General features: G+C 36.9%; 1 protein-coding gene across 3 annotated transcripts in view; it reads right to left on the bottom strand.

Annotated features, from left to right (window-relative positions):
- CFTR (CF transmembrane conductance regulator) overlaps window positions 1-26,573 on the bottom strand; it is a 192,406-nt gene that overhangs the window by 25,541 nt on the left and 140,292 nt on the right. For all 3 annotated transcript variants that reach the window (XM_061165291.1, XM_061165292.1, XM_061165293.1), the window contains exons 22-23: window positions 21,994-22,245; window positions 3,881-4,036 (exon numbers count right to left, since the gene is read on the bottom strand). In XM_061165291.1, the coding sequence (XP_061021274.1) occupies window positions 3,881-4,036; window positions 21,994-22,245 (408 nt within the window). The remainder of the gene's footprint in view (window positions 1-3,880; window positions 4,037-21,993; window positions 22,246-26,573) is intronic.

A 26,573-nucleotide genomic window follows, 5' to 3' on the forward strand; every position in this document is an offset into this window, starting at 1 on the left:
AGAACAACAACCTGTTGGAAATGAGAGCAAGCATTTCATGACTCAGTCAAAAAATATGGGTAATGAATTCCTACCATGCAAGCTATTGTATGTGTTATATAAGAGATAGAAAAAACAGTAAAGGAAAAAAAAAATCTATGTTTTATTTTGTATTTCTACTACAGCCTTCTTGCTAATCTTCTGATTGTTGATGACTTTGTGTTTAAATCTGCTTCCTTAATTAGCATGTCTACAAAGTGTTTACAATACTGGGTGGAAATTAAATAAATACATAAATAATTCCAATATAAGACATAGAGAAGTGCTAGGAGAGATTTATAAACAAAGTTCTCGATCCCACTTGGGCCTGGGATGTGGGAGTGGAGAGTTGGGGTTAGAGTCAGACTTTAAGGGAGAAGGGAGGGAGTCAGAAAAGGCCAACTGGCAGAGTTAACTTCTGAGATGCCAAAGTGACTCAGCTGAAGAAAGGTCATCTCAGACAGAGGGAATGCAGGGACAGAGGAATGAGCGAGAAAACTGAGGTATCACCCATGGCACAGCAAGTCCAGCTTGACTGAAACTTAAAAGTGCCAGGTGTGAAGAGTGGTGGATCTGACTAGAAAGGTTGTTGAAACCGGATTATCAGGGACCTAAACCACAAATGGAAAAATCTGGACATTATCCGTGAAGAAAGGGGTGTCCTAGAAGGTTTTTGACTTGACAAAGCACAGAGCTGGAATGGTGCTATAGAAAGTTTACTTTGTGTGCAATAGAGAATTTAAGAAGATGAGAAAAGCACAGTAGTGGGAGCAAAAGATGGAAGGATACAGCTTGTGGTGGAAGCAGCCATGACAGAGCTTGCAGCTGGATTCTCTCTCATCATGTGAATGATTCGCTCTCATTGTTCACCACTACACTTAATTACCTCTATTTATCATTTTGGCTTCTCCCTCTAATCCTTGACTTAAATCAATGAGTTCTCACTGAACGCTCATGGGCTGGACTGAGACCTCAACATCTTATACCTTAAGTACAGAACCCATGGTACTTATTATCACTTAAAGCATGTGGAAGTAGCTTAATAACTAAGTATTAAATTGTTAATTACTGTGAAATTGAATGAGAAGTGCTGCACATACAATATCATTGTTCAGCTCTACGGATACAAGGATTTGACCCTATCTGATAGCCCTCATAGCAAAAGACACTACGCTGTGTTGGTACAGATTATTTTCAGATCAAAGAGTCTCACTGCAGGAAGAGGCCGAGTCATCCCCTAATAATAGTTTGCAGCCTTTCAAATTTGTATTTGAAGCTCTAAGAATAAACTCATTTTTCTGCTTTTCTTGAATTAAGTGATTAACTAGGTTCAAGAAGAATGAACAATTTTAAGTTTTGGTTTTCAATTGGCTAAGTCAATGGGACTCTGACAATAGGCCTCATTGTCTCCTCTTCATGCTCTCAGGGCTTAGAGGTAAAGTAGAACAAATTCAAGCAGGCGCCACCTCAAAATGTACATAATGTACTGTTTTCCACGCTGGTACCTTTTCTAAGATTTCTAGCTACAGGAGGAAAGAACACACACACACAAACTGTAAGAACTTGCCGAAACTAAAGACATCTTGTGATTCCACAGCTGATGTCTCAGGATAACTTTGAGGGACAGGAAAGTTTCCTGTTCAAAGTTTCCTGTTTCATGTACCTGGAAACAAGTGACTAACTGGCCTACAGATCTCTGATATCTCAAGTGTCAGAGGTCTTGGGGAACTATGGTCTTGCAAGGTCAGGAAGACAGAAAAAAAAAAAAAAAGATGGAAAAGCAAAGAAAAATACTTCCTGGATTTTTAATTTCTTCTTGCCACGTTTTAAAGATCAAACTCTAGGAAAGAAAAAAAAAAATTGAACTTTTAAAGGAAAGTTGGGAAAATCAAAGCATCTCTTGATTTGGATGTTAAAAAGGTCTGAGGAGTTTGCCCTCTTTCTCTCTTGGGAATTCATTTATCATTCTCAAGATGTCACTATAGAAGAAATAATACTTTCTGTCTTACAGACATCCTTGTGATACTGGAAGACTGTCCCAGAAAACAGGGTTGTAAACATGTATAATGAGAAACATTTATTATTAGCATGATCACATTTATAAAGGCAGAGCTTAAAGTATTTCTTGTTTAGTTTATAATAAACCTTGATGCCATGGAAGAGGGAAAAAGGAAGTTTGGAAGATTCATGTTGACAGAAAGTCAAGAAAAAAATTTTTCCTAACTCTAGCCTACTTGGTTTTCCTCCATGCTTTACATATTTGGGTTCCTAAATAGAACACGTACGTGTTCAGTAACTCAGTCATGCCCAACTCTTTGTGATCCCATGAACAGGGGCCTGCCAGGCTCCTCTGTCCATGGGATTTCCCAGGCAAGAAAACTGGAGTGGGTTGTTATTTCCTTCTCTAGGGGATCCTCCCAGCCTAGGGATGGAACTTGCATCACTTTTGACCCCTGCATTGGCACGAAGATTCTTTACTACTGCACCACCTGGGAAGCCCTAAATAGAACACACAATAAAACAAAAATCTCCCTATCACAAGTAAGATAAACAAAAGGATTCCCAAAGAAACTGAAATTATTTCTCAGAGCTTTGATTACTCTAACGAGCAGATCTGTATAAATAAGAACAACAAAAAAGAACAAAAGCTTCACTATTGTAGTTTAAAATGGGATCAGAAAACAGAGAGTCAGTTGAATGGCAGTGCTTCTTAGACAACCAGATTCTATCCCCAACTCTTCAACATTGTTATCTTGCCTAATGCTGTCACCACGGGATACTTGTATTCCCAGTGTTTCTTTATCTTCACACCCACTAACAATCCCTCTTTTTTTCCTGAAGAAACAATACTGTTTTTTAAAAGTTCAACCAGGATGAAGCTTCTGGCACCATGACAAAGTCTAGACAAATGAATTAAAAGCATCTGTCTAGCAGTTACAATATTTAGTGCCTCATTAGATGAAAGGGGCAAATGTTCCACAGAGGTAATCTATCAGGAAATACAAGCCATTTTCTCATGTTAGATTTGTAGTCCACCTACCCAGAGATGCTCCTGGCATTTTAATTTTGTGTTAAAAGCAGAGAATTGTTAGAACCATGGTAGTGGAATGGACTTAGTGCCCATTAGTACAAAGAGATCATAAAACAGAGAAAACATCCATAGAGATGAGAACAAATACTAGTAGATATACAGTTCATGCCTTTCAGACTTGGTCCCAGTAAAGACATTTCTTGGTTTCCATTAAGGTCACTGAAAAATGGAACTTTTGCTATTTCTTACATAATTAAAAAGCCCTTTTGCACAATAACACAGATAGAATGATACTAAACCAGTGAGGCTGAAGATCCATTGTAACCCAAATCAAAGAGTGACATTTTTGAAAAAAGCTACAGATTAATCTGACATGGTTCATTCTATTCAAAGAACAAAAAACAATCATTACACTTTCTATTTTCAATTCCACTATGTAATGCTTCCAAGAGTTTGTTATTTCAGCAGCATATTTTACGTCTTGGAAAACATTTCTCAATCTGCTGTGATTGCTAACTTGGAGACCATTGAGGCAGGAATAAAAAAAGTTGCTAAGTACAAAAGCCCCATGTTCCTGCTGTGGCTTATATCTTCTGGAAAAAGCTATCAAAGTTATTAATATTTTAACAACTGTATGTCAGAGAATTCCAAACTTCTAGAAATAACTTTTACTCCCTATAAAAAGCCTGCATAACAGAAAAAAAAAAAGACAGCAATACAAAGGGAATATATTTTGCAGGGAAATGTGAATTTATTGAGTTCAAGTGTCAAATAATGGGAAAAATGTACTTAGTCACTTTTTTACTAGTTAAGTCTTTCTGTATTGCTTACCTGTGGTATGACTCCAAAGGCCTTCCTCCATTGTTGCAAAGTAATTGAATCCCAAGACACACCATCTATTTGGATTTCTCCTTTGGTATTCAGCAATCTCAAAAAAGCCAGTAACAAAGTGCTCTTCCCTGATCCAGTTCTTCCCAAGAGGCCCACCTAGAATATTACAGTGATGGAATTAGTCCTGTGACACATAGATACAATACCATAAATGCAATCTGATATTATACATGAATTTTAAAAACCCATGGAAAACATTTTTTTTTTAATCATCACCCAAGAAGTCTCACTTATTCATTCAAACCTTTTTGCATACCTCCAATTCTGATTAAAACTGATTTGGAACACAGCAACTCTGGAAGACAATATAGAAACTGGCCATAAGGGACTGGATCCCTGATGTTAAATTCATTTATCTCTGATTTTTACTAATAGCAAAAAAGTTAAAATAAGGTCCACTTCACACTGAAGAAAACAAAGAGTGTCTTAAAGCACATAATTTTTGAGAATGGGCTCAAGCCAGAAGCGGAGACCTACAGCTTGATCTAGTCAAATGTGAATACGAGCTTGAAGATGAATAAATCCACAGGGGTTCTAATATTCATATACTGCCCGTAATAAAATAAGTGAATGCCAAGTTCAGGCCTGACAAGAGGGAATAAATTCAGTGAGCTACACATTATCACAAAAGACAGGTTGGGCCTTGCCACTTAGTGGATAAGTACCTGGACAGTTGTCAGATCAACTTCTTCCATCCATTCTGACCGGCAAGAACAGAATTTTAGGAAGCAAAAGGGATATTAAGGGAAAGAAAAAAAAACTATCCCTGTTACTTAAAGACTCTAAGAACACAGCATGGAACTGAAGGCCTGCACTGCAAGGTGCCAACAGGCGCTTCAGGCGGCCCACTGGGAGCTGACTCTGCTCTGAGGCCAGGTCAGACCCAGCACTTAGAGGAAGAAGCTCTGAGCGAGGTCATTAATGAAACCCTGAATAAACTGCTCAGCATTTAGTGGCACTGAACAGTTCTTTCTTTCCCCTTGCATTATTGCTATTTATTTTTTCTCATTTGGCCTTTTTACAAGAGAGCTGAACAGTCTTGTAGAATCATGCTTTTTACACTATTTGTGGTAAACACTTACGTTTTGTTTTGTGTTTTACTTTCCAATCCAGAGCGAAGTATAAAATAAAACATGAATTTCTGAATTCTTACTCTCAGTTTCTATATTTATCTCATTACAGACTAGTAACAGTTTCTAAATCAGAACTAATTAGGGACTACAATAAATGCTTGAGAGCATACAGAAATCCACAATAGTAATAACATATTGCACACCAATTAGGAACCTTTAACATGTTAAATGCCAAATCAGAAAGGCCTAGGAAGTAAACGAGGTCTTTGGGGTAAGCTGATAAACAATTGTGATACAACTGTCTTTCTGTCCATTATAAGAGCCCTACAATAGGACTTGCACACATGCCTATTTTCTGAGACAACAGAAATCAAATAAACAAAATGTTGCACATTAACCCCGTGTTGAAGTTCTTCATACTATGGAACACAATTGGTAATTATTTTACTTGTTCTTTTCTTGATTATTGTTGTGTTCACCCCAAGAATATAAGTTCAACAGGGCAGGGTAATCTATCTTGTTTTCTATTGAATTCTCAGCACCTGGCATAGTGGTTGGTTCACATAAGTGCTAAATAAAAAACTTATTTGGACTGACTGAGAGACAGTCAGATGAAAGGATGAATGGATGGATGGACAAACTGGTGGGTGAGTAGGTGGCAGATAAATGGAGGAAATGAAAGAAGGGAGGGAAGGAGGGAGAAAGAGCAAAGAAAGGAAGGAGGAAAAGAGGAAGGAAGGGCAGATGAATCAATAAACTTATTTAGTAGAATATGAATAAACTTATTATAAACTTATTTAGTAAATCTAAACAAATGGATATAGTCAATTTTGGTTACCTCAATTTAAAAATCTTGTTAAATTTCATATGCACACTTCTATTTCTGCATCAGCCCATTTTGTACAAACATATTCACCATACTTGATGATTTTCCAAACACAACAGTAAAGCTCTGTAGAAGCAATCTGAGTATGCCTTGTATAGGGGAGGCATGAACAAAAAGAAGAGAAGGGAAATTCAAGAGCAGGAAGTGACCTGCTCTAAAGTCATATCAAGAACTTTTGATAAGTTCCTTGATATTCACTCTTAAATCATTAGCCAGGATTCTAATGATTAAGGTACATGACTACACTCTTTTTCCTTAAGAAGCAAATATTTAAATGTTTAGAAAACCCAGGTTTTATATTAGGATAAAACTGTACCAAGTGGCAATTTGTAAATCTTTAGCTCTAAGTTTTAGCTATCTCTTTGGTTCCTTATATAGCTGAACTGCTGGCATTGCATTAAGTCAGACATGGCTTTCAACAACATGTCTAATTGGTTCATACCTAACAAAGTCTTCTGTTGTTTATATACTTGGCACATAATAATTCTTTTCCGGGATTTGTTTTAAGGCCTCTCAGTGATCTATTGAATAAGGCCAGACTACTTCCCGCAAATAAGCCTTTAAGACAGATGCTAATTCTAAGTCAGTGTTTTCTGGTAACTTCAATGTACCTCCTCTTTGATAATTTTGGATGAAGATAAATCACAATGTTATGTGGAGAGTTAAACAGTGTTGAATTTGGTGCTAGTTGTAATTTCATTGTACCACGAATAGAATAGTTTCAGTACATTCTTCTCAGAGAGTCTTATTAACACCATTTTAATACTGTAATAGATTGAAAACTGTTATATTATCATTTATCTTCCTTTGGTCTCTATAAATCAAATATCGAATCAAATGAAATTTAGATACCTAAAGTTACAATAACTGTAATTTTATATGTTGATTGATCTGTTTATTATTAATAAAACATAATTCATAATGTAGTAAGTTCTTGAGACTCTACTCTTCACAAAACCGGTATAAGTAACTGAATGATTCAAATACTTCACATCAATTTGTATCAAGACAGAATGTCATGTGTGTTTAAAAAATCAAATAGATATTAGGTACTTATGCTGCTATGATCTGAGCCCTTGATATTATTTGAATTGTTTCTGGCATCTCAGTATTTTAAAGAAACTACAAATGGAGAAAGCAGATAAGCTCACCCAGATTAGGTCTTGAAGTCTGATTAAATATATTTAAGCAGAGGACTACCCACGTACTGTAATATATACAATATGTCATCTGAGGCATTTTGATAAATCTAGGTTTATCATGAATGACCTACCTCCAAATTAAAATCCTAGCCTATACTTTGAGATGAAAGAGAAAAGGAAAAAGAAAAGAGAGATGCTAGTTAGGGGAAAGCGACATTAAAAATTTAGGCAAAAATCAAAAGCTTTTAGAAAAAACTATTTGAGACCAAAAAGAAAGATAAGTTTTCTTTTTTAAAGTTACTCTTTTTAAGTTAAACTTGTGAAATACTTGCTACATTACTCATGCACTGAAAATAAAACTTAAAGTACAGATTCTGTGAAGTAAAAGCCTAAATTAAGAGCCTAAAGAGTAAAAGGATTTCTCAACACTAAAGTCATTTCTATGGACAAAGTGCTTTAATACGAAGATTGAACCATTTTTCTGCACAAAATATTATTTTGTCTTTTTGCCATGTAATGGGTTGAATATTTGTGTTTCTCCTAAATTCATATATTGAAATCCTAACCCCACAATGTGACACTAGTAGGAGGTAAGGTGGCTGGGAGGTGATTTGGTCAAAAGAGTGGAACCTTCATGATGGGATTCAGTAAAGTTCAGTTCAGTCACTTAAGTCATGTCTGACTTTTGCAACCATATGGACTGCAGCACACCAGGCTTACTGTCCATCACCAACTTCTGGAGCCTACTCAGACTCATGTCGATAGCATTGGCGGTGCCATCCAACCATGTCATCCTCTGTCGTCCCCTTCTCCTCTAACCTTCAATCTTTCCCAGCATCAGGGTCTTTTCCAATGAGTCGGTTCTTCACATCAGGTGGCCCGAGTACTGCAGTTTCAGCTTCAAATTCAGTCCTTCCAATGGATATTCAGGACTGATTTCCTTTAGGATGGACTGGTTGGATCTCCTTGCAGTCCAAGGGATTCTCAAGAGTCTTCTTCAACACCACAGTTCAAAAGCATCAATTCTTTGGTGCTCAGCTTTCTTTATGGTCCAACTCTCACATCCATACATGACTACTGGAAAAACCATAGCTTTGACTAGATGGACCTTTGTTGGCAAAGTAATGTCTCCGCTTTTTAATATGCTGTCTAGTTTGGTCACAGCTTTTCTTCTAAGGAGCAAGCATCTTTTAATTTGATGGCTGCAGTCACCATCTGCATGATTTTGGAGCCCCCAAAAATAAAGTCTCTCACTATTTCCATTGTTTCCCCATCTATTTGCCATGAAGTAATAGGACCGGATGCCATGATCTCCATTTTCTGAGTGTTGAGTTTGAAGCCAATTTTTCACTCCCCTCTTTCACTTTCATCAAGAGGCTCTTTAGTTCTTCTTCACTTTCTGCCATAAGGGTGGTGTCATCTGCCTATCTGAGGTTATTGATATTTCTCCTGGCAATCTTGATTCCAGCTTGTGCTTCATCCAGCCCAGTGTTTCTCATGATGTACTCTGCATATAGGTTAAATAAGCAGGGTGACAATATACAGACTTGACATACTATTTTCCTGACTTGGAATCAGTCTGTTGTTCCATATCCAGTTCTAACTGCTGCTTCTTGATGTGCATACAGATTTCTCAGGAGGCAGGTAACAAGGTATGGTATTCCCATCTCTTAAGGAATTTTCCAGTTTGTTGTGATCCACACAATCAAAGGCTTTGGTGAAGTCAATAGAGCAGAAGTAGATGTTTTTCTGGAACTCTCTTGCTTTTTTGATGATCCAACGGATGTTGGCAATTTGATCTCTGTTTCCTCTGTCTTTCTAAATCCAGTTTGAACATCTGCAAGTTCATGGTGCACGTACTTTTGAAGCCTAGTTTGGAGAATTTTGAGCAATACTTCGCTAGCGTGTGCTGCTGCTAAGTCACTTCAATTGTGTCCGACTGTGTGCGACCCCATAGACGGCAGCCCACCAAGCTCCCCCGTCCCCGGGATTCTCCAGGCAAGAGTACTGGAGTGGGTTGCCATTTCCTTCTCCAATGCATGAAAGTGAAAAGTGAAAATGAAGTCGCTCAGTCGTGTCTGACTCTTCGCGACCCCATGGACTGCAGCCCACCAGGCTCCTCCGTCCATGGGATTTTCCAGGCAAGAGTACTGGAGTGGGGTGCCATTGCCTTCTCCTGCTAGAGTGTGAGATAACCGCAATTGTGCAGTAGTTTGAGCATTCTTTGGCATTTCCTTTCTTTGGGATTGGAATGAAAACTGACCTTTTCCAGTCCTGTGGCCACTGCTGAGTTTTCCAAATTTGGTGACACACTGAGTGAAGCACTTTAATAGCATCATCTTTTAGGATTTGAAAGAGCTCAACTGAAATTCCATCACCTCAACTAGCTTTGTTCATAGCGATGCTTCCTAAGGCCCACTTGACTTCACATTCCAGGATGTCTGGCTCTAGATGAGTGATCACACCATTGTGATGATCTGGGTCATGAAGATCTTTTTTGTATAGTTCTTCTGTGTATTCTTGCCACCTCTTCTTAATATCTTCTGCTTCTGTTAGATCCATACCATTTCTGTCCTTTATGGCGCCCATCTTTGCATGAAATGTTCCCTTGGTATCTCTAATTTTCTTAAAGAGATCTCTAGTCTTTCCCATTCTATTGTTTTCCTCTATTTCCTTGCATTGATCACTGAGGAAGGCTTTCTTATCTCTCCTTGCTATTCTTTGGAACTCTGCATTCAAATGCATGTATCTTTCCTTTTTCTCCTTTGTCTTTTGCTTCTCTTCTTTTCTCAGGTATTTGTAAGGCCTCCTCAGACAACCATTTTACCTTTTTGCATTTCTTTTTCTTGGGGATGATCTTGATCACTGCCTCCTGTACAATGTCACAAACCTCCATCCATAGTTCTTCAGGCAGTTTGTCTATCGGATCTAATCCCTTGAATCTATTGAATATAATCCCTAGAATCAGCCATAGGTGAACCCATGTCCCCACCCTCCCGAACTTCCCTCCAGGCAGGTAGGTTCTTTACCACTAGTGCCACCTGGGAAGCCCTAGGGAAATCTAAACAAATTGCTAGAGGCTCAGTGTGGTAAAGTCTGAGAGTAAAAAACTCCCAGGGAGCCATTCATAGGGAAGATTCACACACTTTTATAAGTATTACCTCCAAGAGCCCACCACCAACAGTTAATCTCACAGTGAAGTACACAGAAATATCTTCTGATATCCTCAGGAAGAGGTGAGAAACAACAATTTTATAATATTCCAGAACATCCTGTTTTTCTTAACAAAGCCTCCTTCAAGAGAAACTAATTTACCAGAACTGAACCTATTGGTTTTTGTGTGTGTTTTTTTTTATTAGAACCTAACTGATCAAAGAAAGGAAAACATTCAGCACCAACCCAAACAAGTGCACTACTGCACCTAAAGGGGGAGAAAAATCTGAGAAGCACTCGTGAAGCCCAAGGGCACAGTCTCAGTAAAAGACTGAGACATAATTATAGAGCAATAGAACACTTCCTTTTACCCCAAACCTGACACTCGTGAAGGCCTAATTATTTGAGTTTCTTTTATCTAGAATATAGTGTCATTTGTCAACAAAAAATTACAACATATACTAAAAGGCAAAAAGCACAGCATGAAGACACTGAGCAAGCATCAAAGCCAGTCAGATTATGCCAGAAATGTTACAATTATCAGTCTGGGAATTTAAAACAACTATGAACAGTATGCTAAAAGCACTAATGAACAAAGTAGAAAACATGCAGGAACAGGTATTGTAAACAGAGAGGAGGAAATGTTAATACAATTCAAAAAGGAATGCAAGAGATAAAATACAACAACATGGTAACAGAAATGAAGAATGCTTATGGTGGGTACAGGAGACAGAACATGGCTAAGGAAAAAAATCTGTGAGCTTGAGGATATGACAACAGAAACCTTCAAACCAAAAAGCAATGAGGAAAAACCTGAAAGAAAAAATTCAGAATATCCAAAAACTGTGGGACAATTACAAAAGGTATCATGCACCACTAATGGAAATACCAGAAAGAGAAGAAAGATTGAAAGGAACAAAAAATATTTGAGACAATAATGACTGAGAACTTCTCTGAATTAATGTCAAAAACTAAATCACAGGTCCAGGAAGCTCACAGAACATCAAGCAGAATAAATGCCAAAAAACTAATATAGGATATGATATTCAGATGACAGAAAATCAGAGATAAAGAAAAAATCTTGAAAGAAGCAAGAGAAAAAAAACACCTTACTTATAAAGTAACAAAGAAAAGAACTAAATCCAACTATTCTTCAGAAAACGTTCAAGCCAAAAAAAAAATGGAGTGAAATATTTAGTGTTGAGAGAAAAAAGTCACCAACCTAGAATTCTGTACCTTGTGAAATTATCCTTCAAAGGTAAGTTAGAAGTAAAGACTTTCTCAAAGAATAATCAAGGGAATTTGATGTTAGTAGATCAGCTTTCCAATAAATGCCTTTAAAAGTTCTTCAGGAAAATCATTTAAGTCAGAAATTCTGATCTACATAAATGAAGAGTACCAGAATGAATAGTAAGGGTGAAATAAGAGATTTGATTTTTTTAATTCTTAATTGATCTAACAGATAGCATTGTGCTCAAAATAATAATGGCAACACTGTATTCAATTATGTATGTTTATGTTTCTCTATAAGTAAAATAAATGGCAGCAATAATACAAGGGACAAGAGGGAGGAAGTGGAAATGCAGCTGACCCTTGAACAACACAGATTTGAACTTACACCCAGATCATTTTCAGTAGTAAACACTATAGTGCTACAACTTTCACATGTGGTTGAATCAGATGATGTAGAATCATAGATACAGAGGGACTATGGATAAATAGAGTGAATATTTTTTGACTGTACAGAGGGGGGTATCCCTTATACCCACCCTGTTCAAGGGTCAACTTTATTTAGTTATAACAACATACTTCCATTACCTGTGAAGTACTCTAGTATTGTTTATTAAAAAAAAAAAAAAAAAAAGGTGATTTGAACTAGATGAAAATGAATATTGCAAATTTTAGTCTGTCTCACCTACTTCAAAAAATTTCAGCCTCTCTCACTGATTTCTCTCATCCCCCACACTCCCACCCATGTGGCAAACACCTTTTCACTGTATGTATGACCATTTCTATTTTGCTATATTTGCTCATTTTTTTCATTTTTAGATTTCAAGTATAAGTGAAATCATTTGATATTCGACTTTCCCTGACTAATTTCACTTTAAATAAATAAACCCATTTTAAATATAAAGGCACATATAGATAAAAGTAAAAAAAAAAAATAATAATACCAGGTAAACAATAATTAAAGACAGTTGGAGTAACTAATTTTACACAGAGCAGATATCAAAGCAGGAGAAATGATCAGATATAAAAAGAGTACCATATAATGATAAATGGGACAATAATAGTCCAGAAAGATATAATAATGTTTAATGTGTATATATCTAACAGCAGTGTGTCAAAATACATAAGGCAAAAACTGACAGAACTGCAAAGAGAAATAGATGAATCCACTATTATACTTGAAGACTTCAATACACTATCAAAAATGGACAGACACAGAAGTGAGAAAATTACATTCACCAAGATAAATCACATTATGGGCCATAAAACACAATATAAAGAATTTAAGAGAATGCATCTCATATAATGTATGTTCTCAGACCACAATGGAATTAAACCAGAAATCAAGAACAGAAAGACAGCTGGAAAATCCCAAAACATTTGGACATTAAACAGCACATGGGTTAAAAAAGAAATCTCAAGAGAAACTTAAATATATTTTAAACAAATCAAAATCAAAATGAAATTTATCAGATTGTGTGGTATGTAGAAAAAGCAGTGCAAAGGGAAATTTATAACATTAAATGCTATAGAAAAGAAGAAATATCTAATATAGCTAAGGGGGTGTGTGCTAAGTCACTTCAGTTGTGTCAGACTCTTTGCAACCCCACAGAATGTAGCCCGCCACTCTGTCCATGGGATTATCCTGGTTAGAATACTGGAATGGGTTGCCATGCCCTCCTTCCCAGGATCTTTCCAACCCAGGGATCAAACCCACATCTTTGCATCTCCTGCATCCACAGGTGGGTTCTTTACCACTAGTGCCACCTGGGGAGCCCAAATATACTAAAGCTAATATACAGAGAGGAGGAAATGTTGATAAAATTCAAAAAGGAATGCAAGAGATAAAATACAACAACATGGTAACAGAAATGAAGACTGCTTATGCTAATATACTAATAAATATAAATACTTATAGTGTTATACAAATACCTAGTATAGAAAAGAATATAATATGTAATATAGAAAAAAATATCTAAAATCAATAGTTTAAGTTTCCATCATAGGAAATCAGGAAAAAAAGAGAAAATTTAATCCAAAATAGGCAGACAACAAATAAATAAATAAAAATTAAAGCAGAATCAACCAGTTGGAATGAAAACAAAATCAGTAGGGAAAATCAGTAAAATTAAAAACTGGTTCTCTGAAAAGATCAGTAAATTTTATGTTTCTAGCCAGGCTAACTAAGAAAATAAGAGAGATGACATAAACTACTATCAAAAATGAAAGAATAGTTACATTATTTAGCATAAGGAATATGGTTAATATTGTTATAACTTTGTATGGGGATGGATGGTTTCTAGACTTTTTGTGGTAAAAATTTCATAATGTATACAGATGTCAAATCACTATGTAGTACACCTAAACCTTACATAATATTGTATGTCAACTATATTTCAATTAAAAGTATTTTTAAAGAAATGAAAGAGGAAAAATCATTACATCTTAGTATGTATTATTAAGAGTAATAAGGAAATACTATGAACATCTCCATGCCCACTATTTTCATAACAGGTGAAATGAACAAATTCCTTGAAACATACAAAATCTGCCAAAACTCATAACAATCTGAATAGGCACAGATATTTTAAAAGAGATTGAACTGCTAAGTAACAATCTTCCAAATCAGAAAGGACCAATTCCAGACAGATTCATGGTGAATTCTAAAAAATATTTAAAGCAATAATTCTACCAGTTCTCTACAATCTCATTCAGAAGATGGAAGCAAAAGTGATACAACCTAAGTCATTCTATGATAGTAAAAAGTGAAGCCACTAAGTTGAGTCCAACACTTCGCCATCCCATGGACTATAGTCTGCCAGGCTCCTCCATCTGTGGGATTTCCCAGGCAAGAATACTGGAGTGAGTTGCCATTTCCTTCTCCAGGGTATCTTCCTGACCCAGGGATTGAATTCAGGTCTCCTGCATCGCAGGTAGACTCTTTACCATCTGAGCCACCAGTGAAGGCCGAATTGCCATAATAACAAAACTAAAGACATTAGAGATCAATATTTCTCATAAACTTAATTGCAAAGTGCTTAAAAATATTAGCAAGTCAAATCCAACAATATATACAGAGAGTTATATACCATGAGCGAGTGGGATTTATCCTAGATATGAAAGGTTGGTTCAACATTTGAAAAATCAATGAATAAAATCCATCATATCAACAGGCATGAAAAATCATATTACCATATTAACAGATGCAGAAAAAACATAAGACAGAATCCACCACCAATTTCTGATTAAAAAAACTCTTAGCAAAGTAGGAATAAAGGGGGAAGGTCATCAACTTGATAAAGACATCTATAGAAATCCTACAGATGATTACTTAACGATGAAAAACTTAGCTTTCCTACTAATATCAACTCAAGGCAAGAATTCTCCTCTTATTACTTTCAACATCCTACTAGTGTGTGTGTGCATGCTAAGTCACTTCAGCCATGTTCAACTCTATGCGACCCTATGGACTGTAGCCCCCCAGGGTCTTCTGTCCATGGGGATTCTCCAGGCAAGAATACTGGAGTGGGTTCCATGCCCTCCTGTAGGTAATCTTCCCGACCCAGGGATAGCACCCACATCTCTTACGTCTCCTGTAGTCTTAGCTAATGCAACAAGACAAGAAAAGGAAATAAAAGGCATACCAATTGAGAATAAAAAAAATAAAACTGTTTTTGTTTGCAGATGAACTTACCATCTATGTAGAAAGTACAAAAGAACAACACTATAATTCCTAGAACTACTAAGTGATTATAGTAAGAGTCAGGATACAAGGTTTATATACATAAGTCAACTGCTTTCCTACATACCAGCAATGAAAAAGTGGAATTTGAAAACAAAATACAATTTACATTAGCACTCCCCAAAATGAAATACTTAGGTATAAATCTAAGAAAATATATACAAGACAAGGATGATAAAAATACAAAACTGATGAATTTAATCAAATAAGACTTAGAGAAATGGAAAGATGTTCTGTTTTCATGGATAGGAAGACTCAACATGAACCAAGCTGTTGGTTCTTTCCAACTTCATCTATAGAGTCAACACAATTCTAATCAAAATCCAAGCAAGTTATTTTATGAATATGGCAAACAGATTCTAAAGTTTATATGGAAGTGCAAAAGAACAGTCAACGTATTACTGAAGGAGAAGAACAAAGACAGAGGACTGACACTGCTGAACTTCCATGACTTTGGAAGCTGACTTAAAAGATTGCTGCTGCTGCTGCTGCTACTAAGTCGCTTCAGTCATGTCTGACTCTGTGAGACCCCATAGATGGCAGCCCACCAGGCTCCCATCCCTGGGATTCTCCAGGCAAGAATACTGGAGTGGGCTGCCATTTCCTTCTCCAGTGCATGAAAGTGAAAAGTGAAAGTGAAGTTGCTTAGTCGTGTCCAACTCCTAGCGACCCCATGGACGGCAGCCTACCAGGCCCCTCCGTCCATGGGATTTTCCAGGCAAGAGTACTGGAGTGGGGTGCCATTGCCTTCTCTGCTTAAATGATTAAGACAGTCTAATAGGAACACCTTCAGTTTTTCAGCTGTTTGCTCAATGGTTCTCTTTAACTTCACTTCTCCTGAATTCCACTTATCTCCTTTCCTCCTGTCTCAAAAACAAAAACAAACAAAACAAAAACCAAAACCAAACAAACTCAACTACTCTACAGTACCAAGGTAATCATCCTCTTACACAGGTGTTCTTGCTTTCTCTTTCCCACCACCAACACTGTTCTACATGACTCCTCATTTCAAGACTCACCCATTCCCTGAGCCTTTGCAACTGGACTTGTCCTCGCACTCCTCTACACCTAAGGACTCTCAGACCACTGTCCCCACTCCTTGGCCAGTAGGGCTCAGGAACATGCATTTCTCCCAAGTACCCAAGTGATACAGGCACAGGAAGCACACTTTGTGAACCAATGCCCTCAAAGACCCTGTCACAGCAAAATCAATTAGGATTTTCTGAGTTCTCAACTTCCGTTATTGCTTTGGCTCTCAAGATCCATAATCTTCATCATTTGCACAAATCTTGGCTTCAATTACATCCTTTATGCATCGTCCAGTTACTGAATGACCGAACCAGTCATTGCTTTCTGTACGTGCCTTGTGCCTCATGTTATTCCCTCTGCTTATAGCACCCTTCTTCAGCCACCTTTGATAATTCAAATCACAGTTTAAGTCTGAAGTCTCATTTTAAATGTCACTTCCTGTGGAAAACCTTGCCTGAATAGCCCAATTCCCAGCCAAATGGTAACAACTGGCTTTGAAAGTGGCTCAGCCAAATGAAGTCCTTTGAAGCCTCAGCTTTGTTAGCCTCACAGTAAACCAGTTTCAGCTCTTGCTGGATCTGGCATTTTCCCTGTTAGTCTGACATCTTCTGTGACAGATCTCTCTAACTCTCTCTCCTCTTTCTTCTGCTTTTCCTTCTCATTCTTTTAAGAGAAATGAGTGAAAAAGAACTTTGAGGTCAGAGAGACCTGAGTTTGACATCCTCGCTATTTCACTCACTTAATTGAACTTTGTTTCTTCCGCTATGCAGAGATAGGGTAATAACAACTACCTTTGGAGTTATAATAAGATCTAATGTTATAGAAAATAAAGGTTTTTAAACAGTGCTTAGGACACAATGCTGCTGCTGCTAAGTCGCTTCAGTCGTGTCCGACTCTGTGTGACCCCATAGATGGCAGCCCACCAGGCTCCCCCGTCCCTGGGATTCTCCAGGCAAGAACACTGGAGTGGGTTGCCGTTTCCTTCTCCAATTAGGACATGATGAGCATTCGATAAACATTTACAGCCTTATGTAAATAATTTTCAATTCCCCCAGAGCACCTAGGGAGTGTCTTACAAATACACATGGCCTGCTTACTGCATAAATGTTCAGAGAAGGTGGAATGACTGAACATATTGCTTCTTCCTCATTTTACAGTATCTCTGATCACTATTCTCAGATCAAGGAAACTACCTACAGAAATGAGGACTCTAAAACTCTGTCACTCTACTAGGACTTGTTTATATTTAATTTAGTGGGCAAGTAAGCACTAGAAAAGTAAATGGATGAAAGGATGTCAGGGAGAGCGAAAAAAATAATTTACCAAGTCTATCCATGCTGTGTATCAACCTATCTGTTGTTATTATTATAAAGTCACAGTGCTTTTGGCATCCATCCTGGTGATCGTCAGCTGCCTATGGCTTTCAAGATGTGTAAAGCAAAACAGAGTAACTAATTATGTTTTTCTCAATGGAAAGGAGGAGGGAAGGCAAACCATTAATTTTACTTAGTTCCAAAGTGTAACTTTAAACATTCTCACTCTGATACTAGAGAAAACTTCAATCTAAAACCTATTCATTCAATTTATGCCCATTTATACCTGCTTTCTCTAAGAAAAGGGGAAAAAATTCATTCTTGATGAACATGAATATAGGAGAGAGCTAATTTTAGTAGTATGTGAATATATTTTTCCTAACTAGAGTAAAAGTTAAGTCAAAATTTCCACTGTGCAACTGCAAGCCATTTAGCACAATATGTAGAGAATTTTTGCTCACCCTATACATTTTTCTTATTAGAACTTTGTCTAATATATCAAATGATCAACCCTTCCTAAAGCCATGGGCAAAGGCAAGTGAAAGTAGCCTGTTTTTATGTTGGTGACAGTGACGGTGAACTAACAAAACTTACTGACCATTATCTCACCAGTTAAAAAAAAACAATCTGTTTGAAATTAAATCACAAAAAGATGAAGTTTTAAATTTTAGTTTTCATAAAAATTGGCTCTATGGTATTCCATTTCAATTTTAAAGAAAAAGAAAATAATCAAAACAATATAGCACTTCTGTCTAGATATAGAGTGTCCCAGAATAAGGAATCTGGAGAGAATATAAAATCATATTTACAGAGCATAAAATGTGGGAGAATGACCATCCCCTTCTCAAACAATCAATTCTAGACTCTGTATTTGAGTAACTTCTGCAAATTCAGCCCAGCTGGGATCCATACGAAACACTTCAAAATAGTGCAGGGTTATTTCTGCTTTTTAAATAATAGAAATGCTTGCCACATAAATAACTATTCCTTAGCAAATTATTGGGGGAAAAAGCTTAACAATCCATATCATGATGAAGACTCCAGCCAGAAAAATTGAAAAAAGCTAAGGAAAAAAGTACCACTTGTTTGAAAGACTATCAAACAGGTAAAATTTTAAGTCTTTAGATGGAGTTAGCAACAAAATATTTCCCTCACCTGAAATGGAGGAGAGTTTCAAGATGCAAAATCTAGAACTCAAATTTGGTTTATGTAACAGTTTCTTTAGTTAGTAAAGTAGCAATCAATTAGATATTCTGCAAGCATAATAACACTTAAAATGGTTCCATTATATGCCCAGGAGTGTGACTGCTGGATCATATGGTAGCTCTATTTTTAGATTTTAAGGAACCTCTACACTGTTCTCCATAGTGACTATATCAGTTTATATTCCCACCAACAGTATAGGAGGGTTTCCTTCTCTCCACACCCTCTTCAGCATTTATAGATTCAGACAGATGTGAGGTGACACCTCATTGTGTTTTGATTTCAATTTCTATGATAATTAGTGACGTTGAACACCTTTTGGCAATCTGTATAACTTCTTTAGAAAAGTATTTATTTAAATCTTCCATCAATTTTCTGATTAGGTTGTTTTTTTCATATTGAGCTGCATGAGCTGTTTGTGTATTTTGGAGATTAATACCTTCTTGCTCACTTCATTTGCAAATATTTTCTCCCACTCGGAGGGTAGACTTCTTGGTTTTGTTTATGGTTTCCTTTGCTATTCAAAAGAGAAGCAAAAGATAAAGGAGAAAAGGAAACATATACCCATCTGAATGCAGAGTTCCAAAGAATAGCAAGGAGAGCTAAGAAAATTTTCCTAAGTGTAAACACAGCAATGGCCACAGGACTAGAAAAGGTGAGTTTTCATTCCAATCCCAAAGAAAGGCAATGCCAAAGAACGTTCAAACTACTGCACAATTGCACTCATCTCACACGCTAGTAAAGTAATGCTCAAAATTCTCCAAGCCAGGCTCAATGCTATGTGAACCATGAACCTCCAGATGTTCAAGTTGGATTTAGAAAAGGCAGAAGAACCAGACATCAAATTGCCAACATCCACCGGATCACTGAAAAAGCAAGAGAGTTCCAGAAAAACATCTATATCTGCTTTATTGAATACGCCAAAGCCTTTGACTGTGTGGATAACAACAAACTGTGGAAAATTCTTCAAGAGACAGGAATACCAGACCACCTGACCTGCCTCTTGAGAAATCTGTATGCAGGTCAAGAAGTAACAGTTAGAACTGGACATGGATAACAGACTGGTTCCAAATAGGAAAAGGAGTACATCAAGGCTGTATATTGTCACCCTGCTTATTTAACTTCTATGCAGAGTACATCATGAGAAATGCTGGGCTGGCTGAAGCAGAAGCTGGAATCAAAATTGCAGGGCATATTGAGGAGAACTATCAATAACTTCAGATATGCAAATGACACTACCCTTATGGCAGAAAGCAAAGAAGAACTAAAGAGCCTCTTGATGAAAGTGAAAGAGGACAGTGAAAAAGTTGGCTTAAAACTCAACATGGCAAATAAATGGGGAAGCAATGGAAAAGTGAGAGACTTTATTTTCTTGGGCTCCAAAATCAGTGCAGATGGTGACTACAGCCATGAAATCAAAAGATGCTTGCTCCTCGGAAGAAAAGCTATGACCAACCTAGATAGTATATTAAAAAGCAGAGACATTACTTTGCCAACAAAGGTCCATCTAGTCAAAGCCATGGTTTTTCCAATAATCATGTTTGGATGTGAGAGTTAGACTATAAAGAAAGCTGAGCACCGAAGAACTGATGCTTTTGAACTGTGGTGTTGGAGAAGACTCTTGAGAATCCCTTGGACTGCAAGGAGATCCAACCAGTCCATCCTAAAGGAAATCAGTACTGAATGTTCATTGGAAGGACTGATGCTGAAGCTGAAACTCCAATACTTGGGCCACCTGATATGAAGAACTGACACATTGGAAAAGACCCTGATGCTGGGAAAGATTAAAGGCAGGAGGAGAAGGGGATGACAGAGGATGAGATTGTTGCATGGCATCGCCGACTCAATGGACATGAGTTTGAGCAAGTTCTGGGAGTTGGTGATGGACAGGGAAGCCTGGTGTGCTGCAGTCCATGGGGTCACAAATAGTCAGATATGACTGACCAATTGAACTGAACTTGCCATACAAAAGCTTTTAAGAATAATTAGGTCCATTTTTCCATTTTTGTTGCTATTTTCATTACTTTAGGGAGTGGATCAAAAAAAAATCTTGCTCCAATTTATGTCAAAGAATAGTCTGCCTATGTTTTTCTCTGATTTATAGTATATGGCCTTACATTAAGGTCTTTAATCCATTTTGAGTTTATTTTTTTGTATAGTGTTAGGGAGTATTCTAATTTCATTCTTCTATATAGAAAACCATAATTTGAAAGGATGCATGCACCTTGATGTCACTGTAGCACTATTTACACTAGCTAGGAAATGGAAAAAACCTAAATACCCATCAACAGAGGAATGAATAAAGAAAATGTGTTACATACATACATGGAATTTTACTCAGCCCTTAAAAAGGAATAAAATAATGCAATCTGCGGCAACATGGATGGATCTAGAGATTATCATACAGAGTGAAGTAAGTCAGAAAGAGAAAGACAAATATTGTATAATATCTCTTAAATGTGAAATCTTGAAAAAGGGTACAGATGAACTTACTTGCAAAGCAAAAATAGAGTCACAGATGTAGAAAACAAATTTATGGTTACCAAAGGGAGATGGGATGGACTGATGGATTGAGTCTGATATATATATAATCACTGTATATAAAATAGACAGCTCGTGAGAATCTACTGTATAGCACAGAGAACTTTACTCAGTGCTCCATGGGGACCTAAATGGGAAGGGAATCTAAAGAAAGTTGGATATGTGTATACATGTAACTAATTCACTTAGGTGTATAACAGAAACTAACACAACATTATAAGGCAACTATACTCCAATAACTTGGAGAAGGAAATGGCAACCCACTCCAGCATTCTTGCCTGGAGAATCCCATGGACAGAGGAGCCTGGTGGGCTGCTGTCCATGGGGTCACACAGTTGGAGATGACTGAAGCGCCTTAGCATGCATGCATGCATTGGAGAAGGAAATGGCAACCCACTCCAGTGTTCTTGCCTGGAGAATCCCAGGGACAGAGGAGCCTGGTGGGCTGCCGTCTATGGGGTCGCACAGAGTCGGACACGACTGAAGCGACTTAGCAGCAGCAGCATACTCCAATTAAAAAATAAGTAAGATGGTTCCATTATATAGATTCAGGACTCTGCAGAATAAATTTCACATGAAACAATACTGACTCCATATTATAACTTGAAAATATTTGTGTTCAACATTGGTCCTAGTCAACAATAAGAGTTACATATGGATTCTGCCCACACATTGCTTTAGGCTACTGAGATTCACTTATTGAACACAAGTTTAACAAAGTAAGCAATGTTTAAATCTTACCCTCTGGCCAGGACTTATTGAGAAGGATATGTTCTCTAGTATGGCATTCCCTCCATCTATATACTTTGCTGTGAGGTCTTTGACAGTCATTTGGCCCCCTGAGGGCCAGATGTCATCTTTCTTCACATGTTGATTCTCGATGATCATAACTTTTGAGAGCTGACTATCCTTGGATGGTCTGAATGAATTGTTAGGTTTACCATCTTCTGTTGGCATATCAATAAACTTAAAGACTCGGCTCACAGATCGCATCTGAAATAAAAATAATATTTTATTTTTTTTAAGAGTTGCAGAGAATGTCAAAATTAGTTTAATGTTTCCTAAAAATAACTTGTAGGATGTGATACTAGCTAGTTGTCAGTTGGTTATTTGTTAGGTTTCTCAATGAAGTAGCAGGAAATAATTGGATAGAACTAAAAGCTTAACCAAGAGAATTAACTAGAATTTCTATAAATGGGCTCTTTATAAACCTGTTTATTTCTGTGATCACTCAACTCTCAGTTATGCAAGCCACACATAAATAGCCAAACTTTACTCAATGGAATAGATGATGTCAAGGGGAAACTTTTTTTCTACCATTGTGTAGTACAATGTTCTGTAACTAATAAGTTATAATAAAACGTTTCACACTTCAAAATCACCATATAAAAGGCTTTCCTTATTCTTGCAGTGCATTAATAACTATCAACAATTCTATATCAGCTGGGTGGCAAGTAGACTCCTGAGGCTCAGTAAATTTTGAATAACTTCACAATAATCTTCAAACAAATTTGAAGTCACTGGCATATATCTGTAGTTAAATATTACATTTTTAATCTAAATTACTTAAAGATCAATGTCCACTACTTAGCAAAATGTGACTGTGTATAAGGGCTGTATTTGAAATTTAACCATTTTTTTAATTAATTTATTTTTAAAATTTTATTTTATTGACATATAGTTGATTTACAATGTTGTGTTAGTTTCTGGTATTCAACAAAGTGATTCAATTATTCAAATGTATACAAATTCTTTTTCATATTCTTTTCCATTACAGTTTATTATAGGATATTGAATATAGTTCCCTGTGCAACAATAGGACCTTGCAGTTTGTCCATTCTGTATATAATAATTTCATCTGCTAAACCCAATCTCCCAATCCATCCCTCCCCCTTGGCAACCATAAATCCATTCTCTGTGTCTGTGAGTCTGTTTCTGTTTTGCAAATAAGTTCACTTATGTCACATTTTAGATTCCACATGTGATATCATATGGTGTTTGTCTTTCTCTTTCTGACGTATTTTGCTTAGTAGGATCATCTCTAGTTGCACCCATGTTGCTGCAAATGGCATTATAAAATTCAACTATTTTGCACAAGCACTTAAATTATTTAATGACAGCATATTTCTCTGAACAATTATAATTTGCAAACTTTAGAAAGTGATTTTTAAAATAGCTTGGCATATAATAGGCATCCAATATTGAAATATTGAAAATATTTAAAGCAAATGTACTTGTGTGCTCACTTGCGACCAACTCTTTGTGTCCCCATGGACTGTAGCCTGACAGGCTCCTCTGTCCACCGGATTTGCTAAGCCAGAATACTGGAGTGGGTTGCCATTTCCTTCTCTAAGGGATCGTCCTGACCCAGGGATAGAACCTGCATCTCCTGCATTGGCAGGATTCTTTACCGCTGAGCAACCAGGTGGCCCATTAACAGCTTACTAGACAGAAAATTTTTTGTCTGAAAAGTAATTGCTGATTTTGGTTTTACCCAGTTGAGAATTTAACCTTCTTCTTTACAATGTTAATTTATTATCATCATAGTTATTTAGATACTAGAAATAATTCTTTCTGCAAAAAAAAAAATGGTGAGATGAAATGATGTGGGCGTTCATTTCTATTATTTTTATTTTTCACTATCAAAAGGTGAAATGGGAAGAATTCTTCATCTTTAGTATGAAATGACTTGTAGATGAATCAGAGAAGTTCAGATATTTATCCTTAATTGAACATTTAAAGCTTCATATTAGAAAATCTTATAGCATTGCCTGTTTTCACATGCATTGATCAAGACTGATATTGATAGAGAGCTTTCTTCTATCTAGTAATTGTGTGCTTCAATTTCCCTCCTTTTGAATATATCTTCAAATTATCTTTAATAATTATTCAAGATTCAAAAAGAGAATCCTTTCAAGCCAAAACCCACTAGAAATGGAAGTGAAAAATATCCAAAGCCGATGTCCATCATAAATAACTCAGGAGGAAATAAATGGCATATTATAATTATTCCTCTGACACAATATTTTAAATTCCAAATTATGGGTGATTTTCAGAGTTTATTAAATCCTGACTCGGTTTTTTTTTTATTAAATTTGAATTGAAATACACTGTTGACATTTCTGCATGTCAGTGCTGTGAAGAATTCTATACTAGTTTTTGTTAAGTGCTTTAGCATGTCAAGTAAGGAATTGTATAACAAAAATCCATCCTATTTTAACACTTTCAAGCATCAGAAAACATTTAAATATTGCTATCAAAACTACTCAAAATTACATGTGCTATTATTAGAAAATGACATCAAAACTACTATTTTGACAGCACTAAAATGTCATGCACAATTTTTCTTTGTAAGCATTTGTCTGAGTACAGCAAATTACATTCTTCATTAGCAAAGGTGAACCCAGGACTTCTTTTGTTGTTGTTTTGTTTTTTGAATTCAGAATTTCTAATGTCAGCTATGGTATACAGAATGCACCTATCAAATTGAGAAAATACAATTTTCAACTCATCACCTTTCATAGAATCTAGTTGCTTAAAGTGACCCCAAGTTCACCTTAACAACAGGCACTCATCTACAGCCCGTGAACATTCACTCAACTCAATGGGTTAAAGTATTTTCTGACAGGAAGGAAAGGTGGCCAGTGCAGACACTTGCATTATGGATAGGTTTTCAGCCACTGAAACAGTGAACAGACAATGTGGGCAGATAATATTATGAATTACTAACTCCCTGTGCCTCCCAGGCTCTCCAACTTGGCACATTACTTCCACTGCCTCTCAAAGGAGAAGGCACACAGAACCAGGACACAGAAAACCATTTCTGGCCTTGCAAGGTGCAAAAAACTGCCTTTGTAGTCAGAGGTTGAGAGTTCAAAAATTTTGAGCCACAAGAATATTGCCTGTTAAGATTCAAACACCAAAGCCTGAAGGACACAAGCCCGGAGGACAGGGTTTATGTAAAAGCCAGTAGTCAAGGATGAACTTCTGATGGGCGAGAAACAGCTTCTCTCCTCACCCCCCAAGCTGACTCACAAATGGGCTGAGGCACCAGTTCCTCTAAAAAGGAGCACTGCCTTGCAACTGAACTTGGGTTCTATCCTCAAGTAGGTCTGAGTGATTTTAGAACTTAGGAGGCCTGTGCCTCAGTTCTAAGGTGGATACAGGAATGGGGCAGGGCTTGGAGGAGCTGCCAGTGCCCGTACGGCATAGGAGCATAAGAGTGGGCATGCCTGCATGGCATGCTGAGACACAGATAAGTTGACATAGGTTTGGATTTTCTTGTATTTCCAGAATGCTGAGGGGAAGCCAAATAACCCCTATGCTTTGACCCCTTGGGGTCTTCTGTTCCTCAGGGACATGGAAGCTGCTGACAGAGTGCAGACTCACCAAGGGAGAGCTACCAGTCAGGATCAGAAGGAAGACCCAATGTCCCTGGACTGTACACCTCTAGGTCAGAGACAGCCCTGGAGATACCTAGCACAAGGGACAACCTAGGGCCAGACGTCCCCTCCCTCGGGCTCTTGGTATCCTGTAAACTCTGCTCACAATTGATTCTGGAGTCACCTCTAGTAAGATCTCTGAATTCACCGAGGTTTCTTCTACTCAGTGGAAGGCATGCTCAAATAGAAAATAAATATGACTATAACACAAGTAGTCATATATCTCCTACACTTGATTTAACAACCAAAGATTCATATCTGTAGTGAGGGATCGATCCAGGTGTGGTGGAAACAGAGACTTAGGTAATGTGGGAGACTCTTAAGAGAAGGTCTTAAGAAGACATCAATACAATATCAATACAATGAAATATTATTCAGCCATAAAAAGGATGAAACATGAAATATTATCATTTGCAACACTGATGAACACAGAGATTATGATACTAAGTGAAAGTAGACAGAAAAAGATAAATATTATATGATATCATTTGTATGTGAATTCTAAAAAAATAATACTAATGAATCCATTTACAAAACAGAAACAGACTCACAGATACAGAAAATAAACTTACGGTTACTAAAGTAGGGGATAAATTAGTAGCATGGGATTAACAGATACACACTACTGTAAATAAAAAGAATAAGCAACAAGGATTTACTGTATAACACAGGGAACAATATTAAAAAAAAGAGAAGAAAGAAAAAGAAATAAAATTCTGCATAGAAAATTAAGTATAAGACCTTCAAAAGTTTCCATACAAGTGGCAGAATGTGAGCTCACGTCTAAGGGGCTTCAGTTAAATCCACTGTGCCTATTACAGTAAACTTATTCAAGCACTGTTTGTGTATCTTCTCCATCGAGTGTTTAGCATCATGCAG

This window comes from Dama dama, chromosome 18, assembly GCF_033118175.1.
Source record: "Dama dama isolate Ldn47 chromosome 18, ASM3311817v1, whole genome shotgun sequence".
NCBI lineage: Eukaryota > Metazoa > Chordata > Mammalia > Artiodactyla > Cervidae > Dama > Dama dama.